Genomic DNA, 24,083 nt, shown 5'->3' on the forward strand with positions numbered 1-24,083 from the left:
TATGAATACTAAAACCAGAGTTCTGTGATGTCTCATAGGGAAAGCTTCTGAATTTTGACTTTCTCTGATTAGATGACTCATCTGAAGGTCTGGCCTCCCCCATTGTGGTCTCTCCAATTTTAAAAACTAAAACTTAGAAGAGTTATGGTGGAAAATTTCTCTCCTTCACATGAGTCCATCTTGGCCCAGAAGGAAAGACACATTCACCAACTCTTCTCTCCTTCTGGAATAGTCCTGTCTAAGAGGCTTGTGCCCCTCCTCCCACCCTCCTCAGGCAGAGTGATACTTAAGCTATATTTAACCCTGGAGGATTATGCTTGTAACACAGGAAGAGACCACTTTTCTCTCTTTCTGTGACCCCCTGAGCTCTCAGATGCAAACAGGCTCACCTCCACTTCTGTGGCAATGCAGTAGCCCACCGGGGTCACGTCCTTCTACAGGCAGCAGTACCTATTTGAGACCGAGCCCAATGTAGGCTTGTCCCTGAAGCTGGCTCGGTAAGTGGCTACACAGTCTTGTCTGCAGCCTGGACACAGCCCCATTGTGATGTGCAGATTCTAATTCTAAGATCCAAGCTCCATTCTCCAATATACTTCAGCAGAAGCACTGCTAAGGCATTAATACAGTTGGCTATCTATTTTTTAAGTATTCACTTCATCAGTCAATGCCCTGGAGGTGAGCAAGAGAAAATTTTAACCTAAAATACCTCAAAAATATGGGCTGGGAAACAAGTAGATACGCAAGATGGGCATTTGGTCACTATAAGGAAATCTAAGGAGACTGAGAATCTTAGGGTAGGACTTGGTGGCTAGCTTAGGCTGGGACAGCTCATAGTGGCTTATAGCATGTCCACAGCTGGTACATCAGACACAAGGATGCTCAGAAGCAGAGTTCCAGTTATAGAGTTCCACCTCAAAGCAGGTGATCTTCACTATTCGAGGCCTTTTTAGACATTTGTGGAAAGAATGATTATCATTTTCATGGCATCTTTTTTGTCCCCCCACATAGTGCTTCTCAGCCAGGTCTGTAAGTTAAGTTTCCCATGGGGCACTGGGTACTGCTGTGTTCATTTCATCCTCTAGTTTTTCAGCATCAGGCCTCAGTAGCAACTCTAGAGCACTTGTTCCAAATTCTGACTTCTTTACCTTGTTTTAAACTACATCAAGAGACAAATAATTTCTAGGGCTCATGAGGCTACTGCAGAGGGTTCTGGAAATACCCTGACCTGTACCTCCAGTCATAAATTGGCTCTGAATTGGATATGTTTAGAATTCTGCTCATGGGTGTAGATTTCAGAAACTGCAACTAGTTTTAACCACATAAGGGTAGTGGAAGAAAGAAAGAGGAATGTTGGCCTTCTCCTATAGTGGCTATATCACATTTTTAAGTGGAAGTAGAGGGCAAAACAAAACCATCCTTATTATGAACCAAAGGCTAAAGAGGAACAATTTTAAGATTTTTACCCAGAACACTCTGACATTAGGAATTTGGTTTGTTTAGTGATATATCAAGGACAGAAAACTCTTTGGAAAGAGGTTTGATCTTGCAATCAGAGCATCAATGAGGAAAACTGAAAGTAAAATGAAGTCATATGTTTTGAAATAGAGGTGAAATAAGATTGAATTCTTGAAAAAAGATGGGACTAGCAAAAAGGGAAATATTTTAGTGTTACCCAGTCAAGGACTTTGGAGAGCTCAAGACAACAAATAAAAACAGTAAGATGGGGAAAGCTAACTGGGTTAACTCCCCCAGTGAAAGCCCAGGTAGAGAACACATGGAAGAACATTAAATACATGTTACTAAGGGAAAGAAAATAATATGAAAAGGTTACATTACTATTATTTGATCCCAACTATATGACATTCTGGTAAAAGCAAAACTATGGAGGTGAGAAGATCAGTCATTGCCAGGGGTAGGTGGAGACAGTGGGGAGATGAATTGGCAGAGCACGGAAGTTTTTTTAGAGCAGTGAAAATATTCTGTATGATATTATAATGATGGGCATATGTCATTATACATTTTTCCAACACCACAAGAGAACTTTATGAACTTTGGGCAATTATGATATATCAATGTAAGTTTGTTCTTGGTAAAAAAACTGTGTCATTCTTATGAATGATTCTGGTAATGAGGAGGCTATACATGTGTGGGCAAAGGATATGAGGGAAATCTCTGTATCTGTCTCTTAATTTTTTGTAAACCTGAAAATACTCCCCTTATGTATCTGCATATACATATAAATTTTGTGGAAATGTTGCATGGTGTTTTCAGAAAAGAATGGAAAATATTTGATAAAAGGACTGGAAGATTAGCAGAGAATACATTAAACATTGTTTGATAAGTTTTAAGGTGACACCATCACTTTAGTTTGCAAAACTCATATGGCCATGGTTTGGGGGAAGATGTCCAGGAAATTCATAGAGTTAGGACTCTGAACAAGGGTTTAGGGACGATAAGTCACTGTAAAAGTAGCCCAATAATTCAAAAGAGATAATTTACAAGCCAGGGTTAGCTGCTGGGCAGATGGAAGATAACTTATGGGTAGAATTATACAATTTAGGATGAAGAAGGTGACTGGATATTTTTAAACAGTGAACACATTTGATTGCTCTGGAACTCATTAATTTTGTATGGGGAACCCTAGAATAACTGTCTTGTCTTAAAGAAAGAAGACGTCAGGCATTCTAATCCAGTTATCAATGCTACCCAGGAGGAAAAAACATTCAAGGCCCTGCTGATCTTGTAGGATTCATGGAAGAACGGAAGGGAATGGAATATTAGGGGATTATCAAACTGCTGTAAGAAAAGATGTATCTGAAGGAATAGTTGCATCACTGATTATGTGGGAAAAATGTATTCAAGGATTGGTAAGTCCAAAAGCCAAGGAACGTCAAGGTTTTAGGGAAAATCACATGAAAAAAAAGCATAATGCAGCAATCAAGAAAGACATAAAAATTCATTTGAAAAAAAAAGGTTATTATGGAGATTTTCAGCTCACATGAAAGTAGAGGAAATAAAACAATATTCATCATGCAGCCCCAACAAACCATAACACTGTTGCCATTCATATCGTAACAATTCCCTCACATGATTTTATAGTGGAGTATGTTAAAGGTCTAGATGTTTGTCATTTCATTAATAATTAAGAGGTTTTCAACATGCAGGACAAACACAGGGCAGCCAATAAATTTAAATTTATTGGAGAACTGGACTAGAGGTGTCATCACTGCACATTTTATGGTTTTAAAAGAAGATAGTATTGAGGCACCTGGGTGGCTCGGTGGGTTAAGCATCCAACTCTTGATTTCAGCTCAGGTCATGATCTCATGGTTTGTCATTTGGAGCCCTGCATCGGCTCTGCACTGTCAGTGCAGATTCTGACACTTGGGAATTCTCTTTCTCCCTCTCTCTGCGCCTCCCCCACTCTCACCCTCTCACTCTCTCAAAATAAACTTTTTTAAAAAAAAGAAGATAGTATTTTGAATGTTTCTCTCTAATGGCGAGACAGTGCAGTATATATCCAAGTGAATTTCCCCATTAGTGTAGGAAACACAATGTGCCAGTGAATGGGTACTTCCTCCCTTGTGGGTTTAAATTCCTCTGGCCCACATGCCCATATGGACGTTTGTGTTGGTCATCCTGATACCAAAATATTTTACCTGTAACTTTGTGTTTTCTTCACATGCCTGCATTTCCCAGTGGTAAAAACTCTCAGCAATGTTCCATGAATGATGACAAAAATATCGACCTGGGTTGTACTAATTACAAAAATGGGGACAGATAATTTTGATTGGGATGATGCTCTAAGTGGCATGGGAATTGCTTGCTTGTGTTTTCTTAACTTATTAGAGTAAGTCTGGTGCTGTGATTCTCAGGTGTCCTTTTCTTTAGCACACCAGAATGAATATTTGTGGCTGGATTAATTCAACTTTGTAGTTGCTGAAGAAGCTACAGTCATCTCAGTGCTTCAGAGATGGTCTAAAGTACTACAGCTGCTGAAGGAAATCTGGACCCATCAGAATGAGACCAATCCAACAAAATCAGAAACTATACAGAAAAAAATGAATTTAGTTTACAAGGGGAAAGGGAATTTGATTTAGCATTTTAGCGCTTACTCTTTCAACTTAATAATCAAATAATCAGTGTTCAAATTTGGGATGTTTGTTGTTTTATTTTTTGAGCATTTTTTGAGTATTTTTATGCTAGCACATGGAGCCTGTTTACTTTTAAAAAAAAAAAACTGGTTGCACAATACAGATCAACACAATTTACACACAAAAAAGTTGAATAGGAATAATTCTTCGTCCTTTGGTGTGAGGTGGAGTTAAGGCAAATTTATAAATGTTTATCCTTTCTCGCAGGGAGCAACAGTTAGATCACTCAACACACTGGTCTCAGGAGGATTCAAAAGAAGCATCCTCTTGAATACAGGAGAATTGCTTAGACACATTGCTGGTTTCCTCTCTGGAGTGGGTCAGCCTGACAGCCTAACAGGCTTGACAGTTAAATGCAACAGGTTTAAAGCACAAATACCTGAGGAGACTTAATGGGCAATCCTTCTGCTACTATCCCCACATTTTGCAGTGGTCCATGCAGGAGGAAACTTCTACCTATACATCTAACCTTTTGGAGGTGCCACGAGGGAGCTTCTGCCTCTCTCTTGATCCCTTGGAACAGGAATGTTCAGTGGGTGATCCCACTCTCATATCAGTTGGGCTACACCTTACTGGAGGTGAGTTTCCAGTGCTTGGGAGCAGAGAAGGTTGAACATTTTATCTCCTCCTTTGATCATTGCAGTTGAAGTGAGCCCTGAAGGCTGAGGGGTGGGTAGAGCGCTAACATTCTTTTTTTTTTTTTTTTTCTTTCTCTTTCCTGCTGTCTCTGCAGGAGACCTCCCTTCTTAAAACAGGCTAAGTGCATGGATGTGGAGTCTGCCCTGCAGATCTGGTCTTACCTCAGGAAGTGTGTCTCTGAATGTGTCTCCTTACTTTCCCATGTAGATTTTGGGTGAGGTGGGAGGCCTCTGGTCTAAGCCAGATTCTCAAACATAGTTCACCAAAAGCCTTATACTTCGGGTATAACTGTGTTCTTGCTCAGTTTTTATTTTGTGTATATTCTTCTTTTGTTAAGGTAGTGAAAGGGAGGAACTGAGGTTAAAGTGCTGAATCCTAATAGAACAATTCCATTTTTCACATGGATATAAATTAGTTGTAAGAGTGAGTTTTGGTGGAATTCAGCACTGTTTCAATCTTAAATTTCTGACAATCAATTGATTCTGCTTTTTCTAAATTTAACATTTCTCAAGATTATAGTGCATTAACAGACAAGGTTCAAAGTATGTTCAAAGTAGAGACAGGAAGACATTTTTGTTTTTTAAAAAAAGATTCTTCACTTAACATTTGCAAACTGTATATTGTTTATAGTCCCTCAGTTGTGGAGCCCAAATGTGCTGTAGAAAAACTATTTCTGTAGAGAGAATATGAAGAGTGAGTAAATGTTCATAATTGTCTTATCTTTTCAAGAATTTTGTTAAGGAATCTGAGAAACTTGAAGAGCCTTTCTGACAGCTGCTATAATACAATGTTCTCTGTTACAGCTTTAATTGAGATTTATATGTCCTGATAGTATTTTGAGGAATATTCTTTCCCCTACCTAGTGTCTTAGTCTGTCTGGGCTGTTATATCAAAATTACCATAATCTGAGTGGCTTATACAACATCTATTTCTCACAGTTCTGGAGGCTGGGGAGCCCAAAATCAAGACGCTAGCAGATTTGGAGTCTGTTGAGAATCCATTTCCTGGTTCATGTATAGACAGTTATATTCTAGCTGTTGTCCTCACATGATAGAAAGGCCAAGAGGATTCTCTGGGGTCCTTTTTATAAGGGCACTAGTCCCTAATTATATCCCAAAAGACCAACTCCAAATATTATCATAGTAAGGATTAGGTTTCAACATATGAATGGGAGGGAGCATATACATTCAACTAGAGCTTAGAAATGAGAATGGATTACTTACTTATATCTTCTAACTGAATAATATAATTGTTATTTGCATATCCATACTTAGTCTAGGTAATGAAGAAACATTCTTGGATCTAATATCTAATGTAATAAGAACACACAAAAGAAATGCCATTGAAAAGCTTTGTGAATTTGTCATTTTCTTCCACAGTAATGTAGGACATTTTTATAGAACTATAATCACACTTTTCTATGAAATCCCTTAAAACTTTCAATGCTGGAGGGGCGCCTGGGTGGCACAGTCGGTTAAGCATCTGACTTCAGCCAGGTCACGATCTCGCGGTCCGTGAGTTTGAGCCCCGCGTCAGGCTCTGTGCTGATGGCTCAGAGCCTGGAGCCTGTTTCCGATTCTGTGTCTCCCTCTCTCTCTGCCCCTCCCCCGTTCATGCTCTGTCTCTCTGTCCCAAAAATAAATAAACGTTGAAAAAAAAAATTAAAAAAAAAACTTTCAATGCTGGATTAAAATGAATATTTAACCACCTATTGTTAATTTAAACTTTATTTGGAGTACAATCCTGGGGTTGTATGTAATGTATGTTTATATGTGCATACACCAAGTTACATAGTCTTCAAAGAGTCCCAGGGTAGTTTTGAACTTTTAATTTAAAGCATAAACTTTAGACATGACATAACCATCATAAAATAACATTTCAAAGCATATAGAATTTCGTCTCCACAGGTGATATGGGACTTTAACTCCGCTGGCCATAGGGCATGATTTCCCTTATCCAAGAGACCCATGTTGTTTGTCATGGAATTTATTATGTAATTTAGTTGCCTCAAGCATAAATAAAATTAATCTTAGGTGCTGCTTAAGGAATGTTTTCAGCATACCTATAAATTAAAGTTTCAAAGTACACAGACCCTGTAAAGATATGGATGAAATGGGGAATGGCTCCAATGAGGCTTATAATTTTATTTCTGAATAATGGTATTTCCTGGTCTTTATGCACACTTCCTCACTTGTGATTCCTGGGATTATCTAAATAAACTAGCTGCACCTAAGTCCTTGTCTTAGGCTCTGCTTTTGAGGGAACCCACATTGAGACATCATCCAACAAAGCCTGCCTCAAAGGCTGGATTTTTAATAGATTTAAGAGACACTAGAGGTATTTCTGTCAAAACCTGCTTGCCATTTACATACTTCATTTCAGAAAAATATATTTAAGATTATTCAGTGTCACCTTTTTGAAAATTCTGCTTTCCCTTCTCTTTTGTCCCTTTCTCTCACTGGAAAAAAGTGTAGAAATTAGGGAGAGATGAAAGGTATGGGGCCTTTCTTCTTAGTTCATATAAACATTTTATAACTTAACAGAAGTGATAGGGCAAAATGTCTTTTAGCTAATGAGGTCAAACTTACTAGTTTTTAAGACATAGAATAGAAGTTATATCCTAAGAAGAATGTTAATTTATCATGTGGACAGTTAATAGGAAATCAAAGAAATGCATTTTCTCAGGTCTTTGATTGCAGGAAATTTTCATTAAAACAAGCTGTAGCTTCCAGTGGCAGTTTTCCATTTTGTCCTCCCTGTCCTTGGCTCCGGAGCTCATACTTCCCTTCATCTCTGAAACTTCCTTCCTAGGTTGGGGGAAGCCACTGTGGCCAGCTTGCGTTTACCTTACCTTGTGAAAAGCTGACAGAGATTAAATACAATAAAAAGCCAATGAGTTTCTCATGCCTGACTCTTCAATATGTGCAAGACAGAAGAGGGGATCAATGGACCAAAGCTTTTATTTCTTTTTTCTTAACCTTTTCAAATTGAGATATAATTAGTATGTAACATTAATTGTTTCTCTCTACAAAAGAAAAGTGGTGATGTGTTGCCAGGACAAAGCTGGAGACAAAAGGAGAGAAGAAGCTGAATTAAGAATCCAGGGCTATCCATCTGGGACCCTCCTCACTCTTGAGGCTTTAGCTGTGAAGCCACTGCCCTTTAATGGCATAGGGCCGATGTGGCTAGATTACAAGCACAATGCCAAATTTGCTTTTCTTCCACTCTGTACAGCTTTGGGAATTCTTCAATGAATAAATGCCTAAATAAAAAGTGGAATCTCGTATATGTTTTCTGGGGCAAGGCCAGTAAGTGGCATCCAGTGCAAGTGGAAGGGGATTCACTTTCTTTCTGGTTATCCCTGAATAGGGAAACTTCTTATGTACTCCTGGCCATCAAAGATCAACAATCCAGAGATAAATTGTCACCTGGGAAAAAACAGTGAGGTCTATATCCCGGTTTTCCCACTTCAGAGCACTGAAGGAACACACCTTGTAGGGTAGAAGAAAGAAGAGATCCTCATTTATGCCAAACATGTTTCTGTACTTGAGTTGTTGAATAGAAATGTTGCAGGATTTTTCACCTCCGTACTGGGGATTTGTTGTCTTGCTGCTTCGAAGAATGAAGAACTGGACACAAAATGAGCAGCAGGCAAAAGTTTATTAGAGTATAAGATTAGAAAATAAGAGTAGTATGAAAGCTTTCTTTACAGAGAGGGGGCATTTGAGGGTGAATACCCATGACTATAGGCAAGGGTCTTTGTTTCATAAGGTTCTGTTCAGTACCCTCTTCCCTTCCCCCTCATTCCTTCTCAGGTTCTACCCTTACTGGCTGGATAACTCTAGATGCTGGGTTGTCCGTTTCTGATTGGCTCCATTCCATTGTGTGAGGAGTCAGACATGGCCTTACTGTCCCTCAGATAACATAAGTTTTATGGTTTACTTAGTTTCCTTAGGTATTTTGATTGTCCAATTCCTGAGGGGAACCTGAGGGGGAGTAGGTGGTATCTGTTACATTCTTAAGAGAGGGACATTATGCCCGAGGGGGTTTGCTGTGGTCAGAGGCTCCAGCATTATTCCAAAATGTGTTTTTCCCCCACTGAGGGTTTTTGGCCCTGGGTTCCAGAGACCCAAGACTCTACAGAGGCAGACAAAGAAAAACCAGGTATTGGGTAGTAAGTTTTGGGGAAGTTAATATTGTTTAAGTGTTTATTGCAATTTAACTTCCTTGTGAAATTTTTGAACTCTTATTTTTCTGTAGAGTCTATTAATGGGAGGGGTACATATTCTTCAAATTCGGGACATTTTTGTGCTAATGTGACTTTTTTGGAGGGTAGGGAAGCTGAGATGTGTTAAAAGGTAAACTAAGGCACATTAAAATTTGTAAAAGTTTATTTGGGAGTATATATCCATTTAAACTGGGGAAGCATTAAACTGAAAGTGTTTAGGAGTACTCTACCAACAGGAGCTAAGAGAGAAGTATTTATAGAAAAGATGTGGAAGTGAGTCTCAGAAATTATTTGATTGGGTATCACTTAAGTGATTGCCTTATTTGGGAGAGTCTAGGTGGCTGTTTGTAATTGATTGTTCTTAAGTTTCACTCTTAGATTTGAGTGCATTGACTGTGGCTTAGATTTGGTTTGTTTGCATAGGCTACCAAGGCATTAGAGCCACCCCAGCCTAATAGTCTCCTTATTTCATTACTTTAATGGATGGATTTATGATAAATTTGACAATAGAATGGGGGGTGGGGCATGAATTTTTGGTTCAGGACATGGTATGCTCCTTAAGTAAACTTAATTACAGTCCTGTCCTGGCCCATTTCAGAAATTTTGGGGGCAAAATATATAGCCCCACTTCACCGGTCTCAGAGAGGGATGAATATTGGGAGATAGGCCAAGTGAATGAAGCACTGGGTTGGCTTAAGTATTTTCTGTTAAACACAGTGGTTGAGGGAGAAGTTGGCAGGGTGGGACTCTAGTGATTGAGGAAAGGGAACTCTCAGCATCACTCCTCAACCCTAGGAAAATCTCCCTTCTTGATCCTCTGAGCCCACAATCTCCACTGTCCTCTCCAAGAATAAGGAACTCTCAAATGATTGGTTAGATTCTGAAACTCAGTCTATGCATTCTAACTGGTCATGTTCACTAGTGGTGGTATTACCATGCAATACAAGGTTACCGGGCCTGGGAGGCTCCTCTCTTCAAGTCTTTCCTTCCATGGTGCTGGATAGGCAAGCTAAGGCAGGGCATACTCACTGAAATGGGCTGTGCCATCTTGTTTTTCTCTTTACTTCCTCTCACCTGCATGTTGCATCTTGCAGCAAGAACTTTTGACTCACTGGCCAGCAGGTTCTAAGAGAGGAATTAAGGAACAATCAAGAATGTTTCTTTGAGCCTTGTGCCTAAATTTTGGGTTCCATTCCAACTTCATCAGAGAACCTGGCACTAAGGATTATTGTCACCAGCTAATAAAACAGTGCCTTAATTTTTAACTGATATTCTTCTTTGTGTGAATTATCCCTCAGGAATGTCAGAAAGAATAGTTATTATTGACAGAAGAGGATTTTCACATTTTGGAAACCTTGGCTGTTAGGATGATTGGTTTGCCTGTGACTAAGGAGTTTCCTGGGATACAGGACTTTCAGTACTAAAACCAGGAAAGTCCCTGACAAACCAAGATGAGTTAATCACCGTAGAAATGTCATCTTAAGGCCATTAAACCCCAGACAGAAATTTAACTTCCACTAGTTATACACCCTTACATATGTTGTCAACTCTAAGCCTTAAATCCCTCAGCTGTAGAAAGAAGAGTTTTTATGAACATTAATTTAGACCAAATTAAATTTCCTAAAATATTTCCTGTCCATGGTAGGTGCCATATTAATATGTTTTTCTATTTCATTTTTTTGTACTTTTATTGGTGCAACAGAAAATAAAATGATATTGAACAGCAGAACAGTGAATATATTCCATTTGTAGAGTGAACCAGGGGCCACACTTCCAAATGACTGCAGGGGCCACACAGGGAACATGAATGAGTGAAATGGGATGAATGGGATTTGTGGCAAACAGGCACTAACAGATTGTGGCCATATGGGAAGGAGAGCCCAGTGGGCCAGATCTCACCAGTTTTGTTTGTTTGTTTGTTTGTTTGTTTGTTTTTCTAGAGAAGCCATATATATAGTTTTCAATGTGAAATATACTTATTTGAGTATGTTGACATCAAATTTAGGACTTTTAAAAACAATGTATTAGCCAATCAAAACATTTCAGGGACTTTAATCCTCTCATTGAGCTGTGTTATTGGGTAAGAGAATGCAATTGGATGTCATAATAAGACAACCAAAGAAAGTTTATTCTATCCAGATGGAGTAATTACCATTATTAAAAGGAAACCAAAGTAATTAAATGATGATCAAAACAGAAAAAAAGAAAAGGGAATTGCTAGACTTTGAATTCGGGTTATCTTGTAAATCTAACAACTCAAGACTAAACCTGTGGGATTGCAAAATTGTAAAGGTAGAACCTGCTAACTAAGGCTTCATGAAATTCTCACAAGCGTTAGCTGACAGATTTCAAAACAGTGCGAATATTAGTCATCACATATATGCCTGCCAAAAAGGGTAGTGTGTTAAAAGAACATCTGCAGCCCACATAAATACCCCCCACTGAGTTAAACTCAGAGAGGAAATCAGCTTCAAAAGTTGCAGAAGGCAAAGAAGCTGAAACAGCAGTTTTACAGTAAGTGGTTGAGAGACTTTCCTGTGGGTAAAACTGTTATTGGGGAGCTAGTTAGTTTCCAATATATTATATGTTTGACCTCTAGCTTTTGGTGACAAGAGCTTTGGAGGATATATTTGGACTTTCTCTACTCAAGAAATCATTTACACTCTACACACTGAATGCCAATTCTGTTGAATGTGGGCATACTAAATGATTTATACTCCTGAGTTACAATGGTACCATAAATGATAAAAAACTCACTTAACCCATGAAATGAGAAAAAAACTCACTGAACCCTTGGATGTATCTAATTGCACTGAACCCTTGGATGTAGCTAATCTATAGAACCAATAAGGCCAACAAATCATAGCAGTTGCTGAAAAATCAGCAGAGCCCCTGGTAGTAATATTGTCTTGAACTTTTTCAAAAAGCATAAAAATATGAATTCAAACAGAAATGGCCTGCCAAATGGAAGGTGAGCTGAAGAATCATCACTGTTACGGTCTAAGTCTTGTGATTTTTGGAGCCTTTGTTGCTGGTGGCAGACTATTCCTCAGTGACCTCACCACATTGTTTTGCCACAGGACAGAGAAAGTTTGTGATCTATGGCAGATTTCTGTGGGTCCTGGATGTCTGGACCAGAAGCTCTGTAAAGAGAAATCCATGTACGTAGTATTGCTGAGGATGGCTATATGGTTTCTTCCTTCAAAGATATGTGTTTAGTGCCTTTTCTTTTTTGACTTAACATATCCAAACAGCACAGCTGTAGAGATGGGGACAGGATTTTCTTTGTGTCTTTTGCTTTCATTTATTCTTGGTAAAAGGGAGCAGTTTAAATGCTGCACTTGTGACTACCAGTTATATAAAGCCATAGAGAGGGAGGAGGAGTCATATACTAAATTCTTTTTTCATTCTCACCTTAAAACAAAATTCCTGTGAAATCATCTTAGGTCAAATCAGAGCCATCAATTAAACCCTGTCACATTGGTAGACTTTGGTTGGAGAGGTGAAATCTGGCGTGTGAGTGAGGTTACGATTCAGAATTAGCTTTTTGAACTTAGAAAATGTTGCTGATGAAAGGTGATCTGTTTTATTCTTAATCTACAGTTCACCAGTTATGCAGTTTAAGGAGCTTGTTTAAAACAATAAGAATCATGACTCAAGATCTCAGAATGATTGCTTGCAGGTTTGTCCAACATGAGAGATAATTTCGTGGAATGGATTGTTTCAAGACCGTAAGAGTCCATGATGAAACTACACTCTGGAGTTTGAAAAGAGACAGGGCTGCTTTAAGAGAAACAGGAAGTTGTAACGAGAAGCCATCTGAATACTAAGGCAGAACGCTCATGAAGTAGCAACTTAAGTGGCAGTGTTTATTCTGAAATCTTCAGGCAGCTAGACTGTTTCAGGCAAATCTGGATAAAATAGTCCTTATCCAGGTTTTTGTCTAAGGAATTACGAGAAGACCAGAGAATGGAGAGACAGCAAAGGTTTATGTCAGAGAAGGATGAGTATCAGTTTCAACATCAGGGAGCAGTGGAGCTGCTTGTCTTTAATTTTTTGCTCATCCTTACCATTTTGACAATCTGGTTATTTAAAAATCATCGATTTCGCTTCTTGCATGAAACCGGAGGAGCAATGGTGTATGGTGAGTGCAGAAATTGTAGGATTGATGTGAAACTTGTTGCTTGGGCGTAATTAGAGACTTGTGCTCAGATGGCAAAGTATTGAAACTGGAGAAAATGTGCTGATTGAAATGTCATTAGCTTGATGAAAGGTGCTGCAGCATAATGAATGCTCATCTCTTTCCAGATGAGCTGCTGAAATTTGCCCTGTCACAAGAGTAAATGTCATAGTCGTGTTCTCAGGCGGCACATAATGCGAGTCTGTTGACAGATGCGGGTCCATTGTCATGTGGGGAGTCCAACCGAGCAAACTGTTTGTTTTTGTAATGATAGATATTGGGAAGTCAGGACTCTGCAGTCACAAAGAGCAGCAATCTTTCACAGGAGGGACTGATGAGTTTTATAACGTTCTGGAAATAGCATTATTTAAAACTGTATGGAATGAATCGTCTTATGGCAACTAGTTTCAAGAAGGAAACTGGCAGAAACATACCCCACCCATGCTATTGGAAAAACTGTATCCAAACCCATTTTAATTATATGGGCAATGTTTTATTTTCTTATACAAAAGTTTCCTTACGCAATACTTTTCATTTCTTAGCCTGATTTTACACTTTCTAATTTATAATTACTGTCATTTTTAATATTATATGCTATGTGCCTTTGGCGGGGAGTAGGGGGAAAGATCTGAAAAAGCATTTAATATTTTAAACTCCTGAAGTATTGCTCTTTCTGTACAATTTACCGTGTCATTCCTTTCAGAAAGTTTAGTAAAATGTGCAGAGATTATCCATGCTGTACTCTCGTCTTTGAAAGTACAATGCAAGACACCAGTAGTTCTAAAACTTGCTATACTATTCTTATCTCAGCTTGGTAATGGATAGGAACTTTGAACACAATGCAAACAAGTGAAGCATTGCTATAATTCATAGCAAAAAATGTACTTTTATATTTTTCTTCCCTCATTTTGGAAGTCTTAAAGCCTTTTATATCCCTGAGGTTCAGGGCACAGGATCAATTTTATATGCTAACCATGTGATGTTGTGATGATAATAATGTACAGTCATGATTTGAGACTGTAAGAAATTCTATGCCTAAACTAGATTCCACGGTGAGATACTTGAGCTAGGAGCTTAAAGTTATAGGCTAAGCAGTATATTTTCTTTCAGGAGACTGATGTGCTGATCCCTTCCGAGCACAGAGTTAAATTCTTTTGTACTGAGGGTCTTAAAGCAAAAAACAAAACTTTCATTTGAGGGGAAAACACAATCAGGTTGAAGAAAATGTCAAACAGAAAGGAAGCGGTTCTGTCAGGTGTAAAGCCCGAGGTACCAGTCATTTGCTTTTCTCCATCCACAGTGACCCATGATCTTTCTCTTGACTTGGCTAATAAATAATCAAAGAGGATATGGGATGTAATCTGAGAAGCCAGAAACAATGCAATTCTTGGCATTAAATTAAAGGGCTATATATGGTTTTGTATAACAACACAGATTTTTAAATTATAAACCTTTATTAGAAGATTTCTTCACGGCACTGAATACGGTTAAACTATGACTCATTTTACCAATTTCAGCTAATCCATGATGGATACATTCTTTTGTAAATATTTGATTAAATTTTGATGATTTAAAAAAAAACATTGAAAAAAAATTAAAAAAAAAATTTTTGATGATTTATTAAAATTCAACCATAGTTTGTACTCATAATATATAAGTGCAACTTTTACTTTTGAGCCTGAAAAAAGTCCCAGATTACCTTTACTTCTTAAAAACTTCATGAAATACTTTCAAGTTGAGGTTGAAATCATAAAATATTAGTGTATTGCAGAATGGTTCAGATAGCATTTCTTTAAATTGCTATTCTTAAGGCTTGTGGTTTGTAAGAGTGGGATTAAGTTGTGTGATTTCCATTCTTCTGAATTTCTTATATGTAAGTTATTGAAAGCGAATTCTGAAACAATGCAAAGTAAAATGATTATAAAAATTATGAAAACATGCATATGTATGCATAACTATTCCTTTACTAAAATTTTGAGTATCCTTGAGTTATCTTAAACTATATAAATGAATGAAAATACTTTTATTTTAGTGTTATTTTTTTGTTGTTGGTAAAGAATTATAATTGTTGAAATTTAAGCAGATCATAGAGGTTATCTTCTCCAGCCCCCTCATTATACAGAGGAAGAAACTAAATCTCAGAGCAGTGAACTAACTTCCCCAAAACTGAACAGTCATTCATAGCAAGGTCCATTTGCTTTTATACATACACATGTCTATAAAGTTGGCTCCTGTTCATCATTGTATCTAAACTGTTTATTGGGGACTTTCTATCAGTGATAAAATAGTCTGAAACTACAACAGAGGAACAAGATTGGACATTCTAATAAACACGTTTAAATGAGAAGGGGAAAGGAAATGCCAAGTGAATGAAGTGCCCAATGCCTATAAATGAATTTGAAATTCACAAATTGGGAAGGAGTCTTAGAGATCATAATTCCAATATCTTAATTTCACAGGCAAGGGAAGGAAAACTTAGCTAGGTGAAGGTCATGTAATTAGCTGCTGAGTTGGGATTCAACCTCCATCTCTACTAAGACATTCTGCCTTTCTGCTGGTTATTCTGCTGAAATGTGTCAAATATCCTTTAGAAGAAAGATTAGATGTTAATGCATTTTATCAGTAGATCAGGAATCCAACTTAAAAATTCTAAGGAGCAGGGACTTAGGAAATGAGCAGTTCAAGAAAAATGAGGGGAAAAGTTATCAAATAGAACACTTAATTGCTCTCTTATAGTTATTGATAGAAACAATTTCCAAGTTGTTAACCTTAAAATATCCTATGAGGGGTTGTGGAGGCCAAGAAAAATCATGTGTAGTGTTCAGTTTGATTCTGTGTTCATTGGAGATCAGTCTGATACTCCCAACTACAAATAATCTATTATATGAAAAATATCTTCTTTTTTGACATTAAGGGTCCTAGGATGCTTTTAAAAATCAGTAACAGCATTACAACCATATTTTTGCTTCATGAGGAACAGTAATGGGTAATTGTGTTTCATGACATTCTGCGGCTCTCATTATTTCAAAATTTAAGGATTGAAATCTATAACTGGTTTATATCTTAAGCCATGATGATAGTCATTTAAATTGGACTAATAGCTTAAATGACTATTAATGGCCAAAATATTGACTGACAGCAGCTGGTGCACTTAGTGCTGCTCACTTAGGGCCCTGTATCCCATCCCATGCTCATAGTTCGTAAAAGAAAAATCTCTCCTTATTCCCCGATAGGATTAAGAATTTCATTACACATCACTGGAGGCTCTCATACTTTATAGGACATTCATAATGCCATACCTTTGAGGGTTGGGATCTAAGCTTAGGGACAGAACAATTCAAACCTCTTAGAAGTCTATCTTTGATTTATGGCCTTCCAATATAAGGGACAGTCTCTGAACTCATGTGGAAATTTGCTCACTATTTAGCGGACAGAAAAGAAATTCCAAGAAATTCCAAGCCACAAAGTTTAGATTTTGATTTCATCAAACTATGCCATATTAAACTATGTAAACTATGTCTTGTCATCTAACAGTATACTTAACAATACAATAAGGTTAAATAATTCACTCAATAGCTTTTTTGTTTGTTTGAAATTTAAAGATAATGCAGTTACATGTGAATCACTAAGGTTTTAAAAGCTATCTTTCTTAAAAAATCATAGGGCACTAGTTGGAAGTTCCTCAGGATAAAATTGTGCTGCTGAACATGATGGGGCTCCACCCTACTGATCCATTTTGCTCTGCTCCTGTCCAGCACTGACTCCTTGACTGCCAGGCCCATAGGAGTTGTTTACTGCCACTTTGCCCACTTTGCCCTCCTCCCCCTGCCTGGAAGGCTCTTCTGAGGCTTTGTACTTATTCAAATGTGGTATGCTTTAATGGAGAAAGCATTTGATTCTCTCTTGGGGATTTGGGTTTTTCAATCTTGATGACTTTTTTTTTTTTCCCCAGTAGCTAGATGCATTACTTTGGCCAAGTGACTTAATCTCTGGCCTTGTTCTTCTTATCTGCAGAAAGAGGAAAAAATGAAAGCTCCCTTCCAGCTTCAAAAGTCCTTCAAAATTTAGGCAAAGACTAACTTCAGCTGTCAGGCATCTCTCAGTCACTCCAACCAAACCAGTAGCTTTCTTTCCAGAACCCTACCAGCCTATAATGATATTCAGGCCTTTCTTCCAGACAGCATTTTAGTTAGTGTTATTTTACCACTCTTAGTTCTTTTAGTCCTGCTCTGATTTTGTAAGGAGTGCTCAGTAAATGCTGTTGAATTCCCGTCAGAAAGGTAAGGAGAGCAAGTTATACCATCAGAACAGGGAGAGCAGGTTGAGATTCAGGGGCTTATGGATGCGTGTCATGTGAAAATCAGAGTGGTTCTGGTTTAATTTGAAGGGATCTGTAGCAAAGTTAATTAGGGTCAAGAGCCCAGTGAACTAAACTTGTTTTCCCTTTAGTGTAAAAAGGTTGACTTTAAGAAGCTTCAGAGATCAGGGCAAGATTTTCTGTGCAGTAAAGTGTTAGCCAAATAAATGTTGAAAAAATGAAAAATTTCAAGGCATATTGCTCTCTGTAGGTTTTCAAAAGTTGATTTTAAGAAAATAACCTCCTATACATTCTGTTGTGCTTCTGGATCTTTAAGGAGCTACAGAGGAAGCCCTGAGTGCAAACTATTATGATTCCTCAAAAGATTCCCCTCTCAGTGTATTAAAAGGTAATGACTGTACACATCAAGAAAATGAATCTATGATTCAAACTGTTTACGGAGATATTATTATAGTCTAAATTGAATTAAAATTATATGGTTAAAGAAGTGGAAATATCAAGAACCAACATTTGTTAAACATCTATTACATCAAAATATAATAGTGAAAATAGCTAACACAAATAGCATTTACTATGTGAACTATTTTGTCATAAGGGCTTTACATGTGTTTACTCATTTAATCGTCACAACAGCCTTTTTTTAGATGCAGAAACTGAGACAACAAAAATCAAATAACTTATCAAAGATCACATACCTATGATATGCCATAGCCACTCAAACCTTGGTAGTTTGGCTCCATGCGACACTGGGTATCACAAACCTGGGTGTGTTTGTATGTGCATGTGTGTGTGTTGGGGAGTAGGTATAACATTTTCATGTTACAAATGAGGAAACTGAGGTTCCTGGATGGCTCAGGCAATTAAGCCTCTGACTCTTGATTTTGGCTCAGGTCATGATCTCAGGATCATGGGATTGAGCCCCATGTCAGGTCCCATGCTCAGCTTGAGATTCTCTCTCTCTCACACTGTTCCTTTCCCTGCTCATGCTCTCTCTTGAAAAAGAAAGAAAGAAAGAAAGAAAGAAAGAAAGAAAGAAAGAAAGAAAGAAAGAAAAGAAGGAAAGGAGAGAAGAGAAGAGAAAAGGAAAGAAAAGAAAAGCAAAGAAAAAAGAAAAGAAAATATAAGGAAACTGGCACATAAGAGACATGAAGTGACTTGGTGGAACCAACAGCAAGCTGAGCTTCTTTAAGCCCAGGACCATAAAACCCATACTCTTTCACACATTTAGCTCTAGAAGGCTTCCTTTATTTATTATTTATTTATTTATTTATTTATTTATTTATTTATTTATGTATTTATTTATTTTAATTTCATTTTAATTTTTTTAATTTACATACAAATTAGTTAGTATATAGTGCAACAATGATTTCAGGAGTAGATTCTTTAGTGCCTCTTATCCATTCAGCCCATCCCCCCTTCCACAATCCCTCCAGTAACACTCAGTTTGTCTCCATATTTATGAGTCTTTTATGTTTTGTCCCCCTCCGTTTTTATATTATTTTTGTTTCCCTTCCCTTATGTTCATCTGTTTTGTCTCTTAATGTCCTAATATGAGTGAAGCCATATGATATTTGTCTTTCTCTAATTTCACTTAGCATAATACCTTCCAGTTCCATCCATGTAGTTCCAAATGGCAAGATTTCATTCTTTTTGACTGCCAAGTAATATTCCATTGTACATATATACCACATCTTCTTTATCCATTCATCCATTGATGGACATTTGGGCTCTTTCCATACTTTGGCTATTGTTGAGAGTGCTACTATAAACATTGGGGGATTCATGTGTCCCTTCAAAACAGCATACCTGTATCCCTTGGATAAATGCTTAGTAGTGCAATTGCTGGGTCGTAGGGTACTTCTATTTTTAGTTTTTTGAGGAACCTCCATACTGTTTTCCAGAGTGGCTGCACCAGCTTGTATTCCCATCAACAATGCAAAAGAGATCCTCTTTCTCCACATCCTCACCAACATTTGTTGTTGCCTGAATTGTTAATGTTAGTCATTCTAACAGGTGTAAGATTGTATCTCATTGTGGTTTTGATTTGTATTTCCTGGATGATGAGTGATGTTGAGCATTTTTTCATGTGTCCGTTGGCCATCTGGATGTCATCTTTGGAGAAGTGTCTATTCATGTCTATTTCCTGTTTCTTCACTGGATTGCTTTTTGGGTGTAAAGTTTGATAAGTTCTTTATAGATTTTGGATACTAACCCTTTATCTGATACATCATTTGCAGATATCTTCTCCCATTCCATTGGTTGCATTTTGGTTTTGCTGATTGTTTCCTTTGATGTGCAGAAGCTTTTTATTTTGATGAGGTCCCAGTAGTTCATTTTTGCTTTTGTTTCCCTTGCCTCTGGAGATGTGTTGAGTAAGAAGTTGCTGAGGCCAAGATCAAAGAGGTTTTTGCCTGCTTTCTCCTCGAGGATTTTGATGGCTTCCTGTCTTACATTTAGGTCTTTCATCCATTTTGAATTTATTTTTGTGTCTGGTGTAAGAAAGTAGTCCACGTTCATTCTTCTGCATGTTGCTGTTCAGTTTTCCCAGCACCACCTGCTGAAGAGACTATGTTTATTCCATTGGATATTCTTTTCTGCTTTGTCAAAGATTAGTTGGGCATACGTTTGTGGGTCCATTTCTAGGTTCTCTATTCTGTTCCATAGAGCTAAGTGTCTGTTCTTGTGCCAGTACCATACTGTCTTGATGATTGCAACTTTGTAGTACAGCTTGAGGTCCGGAATTGTGATGCCTCCCATTTTGGTTTTCTTTTTCCAGATTGCTTTGGCTATTTGGGGTCTTTTCTGGTTCCATACAAATTTTAGGATTATTTGTTCTAGCTCTGTGAAGAATGCTGGTGTTATTTTGATAGGGATTGCATTGAATATGTAGATTGCTTTGGGTAGTATCGACATTTTAACAATATGTGTTCTTCCTATCCAGGAGCATGGAATCTTTATCCATTTTTTGTGTGTGTGTCTTCTTCAGTTTCTTTCATAAGCTTTCTATAGTTTTCAACATATATATTTTTCACCTCTTTGGTTAGATTTATTCCTAGGCATTTTATGGGTTTTGGTGCAACTGTAAACGGGATCGATTCCTTGAATTCTCTTTCTGTGGGTTCATTATTAGTGTATGGGAATGCAACCTATTTCTGTGCATTGATTTTATATCCTGCAACTTTGCTGAATTCATGAATCAATTCTAGCAGTTTTTTGGTGGAATCTTTTGGGTTTTCCATATAGAATATTATGTCATCTGTGAAGAGTGAAAGTTTGACCTCCTCCTGGCTGATGTGGATGCCTTTTATTTCTTTGTGCTGCCTGATTGCAGAGGCTACGACTTCCAATACTATGTTGAATAACAGTGGTGAGAGTGGACATCCCTGTCTTGTTCACGACCTTAAGGGGAAAGCTGTCAGTTTTTCCCCATTGAGGATGATATTAGCATTGGGTCATTCATATATGGCTTTTATGATCTCGAAGTGTGCTCCCTCTATCCCTACTTCCTTGAGGGTTTTTATCAAGAAAGGATGCTGTATTTTGTCAAATGCTTCCTCTGCATCTATTGAGAGGATCATATGGTTCTTGTCCTTTCTTTTATTGATGTGATGCATCACGTTAATTGTTTTGTGGATATTGAACCAGCCCTGCATCCCAGGTATAAATCCCACTTGGTCGTGGTGAATAATTTTTATAATGTATTGTTAGAGCTGGTTGGCTAATATCTTGTTGAGTATTTTTGCATCCATGTTCATCAAGGAAATTGGTCTATAGTTCTTGTTTCTAGCGGGGTCTCTGTCTGGTTTTGGAATCAAGGTAATGCTGGTTTCATAGAAAGAGTTTGGAAGTTTTCCTTACATTTTTATTTTTTGGAACAGCTTCAAGAGAATAGGTGTTAACTCTTCCTTAAATGTTTGGTAGAATTCCCCTGGAAAGCCATATGGCCCTGGACTGTTGTTTTTTGGGAGATTTTTGATTACTAATTTGATTTCCTTACTCGTTATGGGTCTGTTCAAATTTTCTATTTCTTCTTGTTTCAGTTTTGGTATTGTATATGTTTCTACGAATTTGTCCATTTCTTCCAGACTGCCCATTTTATTGGCATACTATTCTCTTATTATTGTTTTCATTTCTGTTGTGTTGGTTGTGATCTCTCCTCTTTCACTCTTGATTTTATTTATTTGGGTCCTTTCCTTTTTCTTTTGGATCAAACTGGCTAGTGGTTTATCAATTTTGTTAATTCTTTCTAAGAGCCAGCTTCTGGTTTCATTAATATGCTCTGTGTTTTGTTTTTGTTTTTGTTTTTTTGGTTTTGATAGCATTAATTTCTGCCCTAATCTTTATTATTCCCTGTCTCTTCTGTTTTTGGCTTTTATTTACTGTTCTTTTCCAGCTCCTTAAAGTATAAGGTTAGGTTGTATATCTGAGATCTTTCTTCCTTCTTTAGGAATGCCTGGATTGCTATATACTTCCTCTTATGACCACCTTTCCTTCATCCCAGAGGTTTTGGGTTGTGGTGTTATCATTTTTATTGGCTTCCATATACTTTTTAATTGCCTCTTTAACTTCTTGTTTAGCCCATTCATTCTTTAGTAGGATGTTCTTTAGTCTCCAAGTATTTGTTACCTTTCCAAATTTTTTCTTGTGGTTGATTTTGAGTTTCACAGTGTTGTGGTCTGAAAATATGCACGGTATGATTGATCTTTTTGTACTTGCCGAGGGCTGCTTTGTGTCCCAGTATGTGGTCTCTTCTGGAGAATGTTCCATGTGCACTGGAGAAGAATGTATATCCTGCTGCTTTAGGATGAAATGTTCTGAATATATCTGTTAAGTCCCTCTGGTCCAGTGTGTCATTCACAGCCATTGTTTCCTTGTTAATTTGTTGATTAGATGATCTGTCCATTGCTGTGAGTGGGGTGTTGAAGTCTCCTACTATTATGGTATTACTATCAATGAGTTTCTTTATGCTTGTGATTAATTGATTTATATATTTGGGTGCTTCCAGATTTGGCTCATAAATGTTTCCAATTGTTAGGTCTTCTTGGTGGATAGACCCCTTGATTATGATATAATGCCCTTCTACATCTCTTGAAACAGTCTTTATTTTAAAGTCTAGATTGTCTGCTATAAGTATGGCTACTCCGGCTTTCTTTTGTTGACCGTTAGCATGATAGAGGGTTCTCCATCCCCTTATTTTCAATCTGAAGGTGTCTTTAGGTCTCAAGTGGGTCTCTTGTAAACAGAATATAGATGGATCTTGTTTTCTTATCCATTCTGTTACCCTATGTCTTTTGATTGAAGCATTGAGTCCATTGATGTTTACAGTGAGTACTGAAAGACATGAATTTTTTGCCTTAATGATTCTTGTAGAGTTGGAGTTTCTGGTGGTGGTCTCTGGTCCTTTCTAATCTTTGTTGCTTTTGGTGTTTGTTTGTTTGTTTATTTATTTATATTTTCATCTCTTCTCCCCTCAGAGAGCCCCCCCCCCCTTAAAATTTCTTGCAGAGCTGGTTTAGTGGTCACAAACTCCTTTAATTTCTGTTTGGGAAACTTTTTCTCTCTCCTTCTATTTTGAATGGCAGCCTTGCTGGATAAAGAATTATTGGCTGCATATTTTTCTGATTCAACACACTGAAAATATCCTGCCACTCCTTTCTGGCCTGCCAAGTTTCTGTGGATAGGTCTACTGCAAACCTGATCTGTCTTCCCTTGTAGGTTAGGGACTTTTTTTCTCTTGCTGCTTTCATGATTCTCTCCTTGCCTGAGTATTTTGTGAGTTTGACTATGATATGCCTTGTTGATGGTCAGTTTTTATTGACTCTCATGGGGATCCTCTGTGGTTCTTGGATTTTGATGTCTGTGTCTTTCCCCAGGTTAGGAAAGTTTTCCACTATGATTTTCCCACATAACCCTTCTACCCCTATTTCTCTCTCTTCTTCTTCTGGGATCCCTATGATTCTGATGTTGTTCCTTTTTAATGAGTCACTGATTTCTCTAATTCTTAAATCATGCTCTTTTGCCTTAATCTCCCTCTTTTTTTCTGCTTCATTATTCTCCATAAGTTTGTTTTCTATATTGCTGATTCTCTGTTCTGCCTCATCCATCCTTCCCACTGCAGCATCCACCTGTAATTGCATCTCAGTTATAGCATTTTTTATTTCATCCTGACTAGTTTTTTTTCTTTTATCTCTGCAGAAAGGGATTCTAATCTATTTTTGACACCAGCTAGTATTCTTATTATTGTGATTCTAAATTCTGGTTCAGACATTTTGCTTGTGTCTGTGTTGATTAAATCCCTGGCTGTTGTTTCTTTGTGCTCTTTCTTTTGGGGTGAATTCATTCATTTTGTCATTTTTAAGGGAGAAAATGAATTAATGAGTTAGAAAAATTAAAAGTAAAAAAATTAAATTTTAAAAAATATTAAAATTAAAAAATTAAAAACACACATAGAAAAATATCGAGTAAATGATGCTAGATCCTAGGTGTGTTTTGGTCTGGGTGTTGAAAGTGGTTTGATAGATAGAGAAAAAAGGGGGAAAAAGAAAACGAATGAAAATAAAAGGA

At 37.5% G+C, this 24,083-nt stretch overlaps 1 protein-coding gene and 1 long non-coding RNA gene across 17 annotated transcripts in view; one reads left to right on the plus strand and one right to left on the minus strand.

The window, feature by feature from the left end:
* The window catches only part of LOC109491467, a 67,708-nt gene extending 67,190 nt beyond the window's left edge, over positions 1–518 (minus strand). For all 4 annotated transcript variants that reach the window (XR_006585439.1, XR_006585437.1, XR_006585436.1 and 1 more), the window contains exon 1: positions 390–518. This is a non-coding gene — a long non-coding RNA (uncharacterized LOC109491467). The remainder of the gene's footprint in view (positions 1–389) is intronic.
* Positions 1–24,083, plus strand: part of SLC9A9 (solute carrier family 9 member A9) — a 693,980-nt gene that overhangs the window by 109,120 nt on the left and 560,777 nt on the right. The window contains exon 1 of one of the 13 annotated variants that reach the window (XR_006585435.1): positions 12,733–13,165. The exons of 11 other annotated variants lie outside the window; for them this stretch is intronic. Coding sequence is in view for 1 of the 2 variants with exons in the window: in XM_003992039.6 (XP_003992088.1) it covers positions 12,991–13,165 (175 nt within the window). In the remaining variant the exon portion in view is untranslated. Of the gene's footprint in view, positions 1–12,732; positions 13,166–24,083 lie in introns of those variants that run through there. One more of the 13 variants, XM_003992039.6, reaches the window with a different exon arrangement.

The sequence above is a fragment of the Felis catus genome, chromosome C2 (assembly GCF_018350175.1).
Source record: "Felis catus isolate Fca126 chromosome C2, F.catus_Fca126_mat1.0, whole genome shotgun sequence".
Taxonomy (NCBI): domain Eukaryota; kingdom Metazoa; phylum Chordata; class Mammalia; order Carnivora; family Felidae; genus Felis; species Felis catus.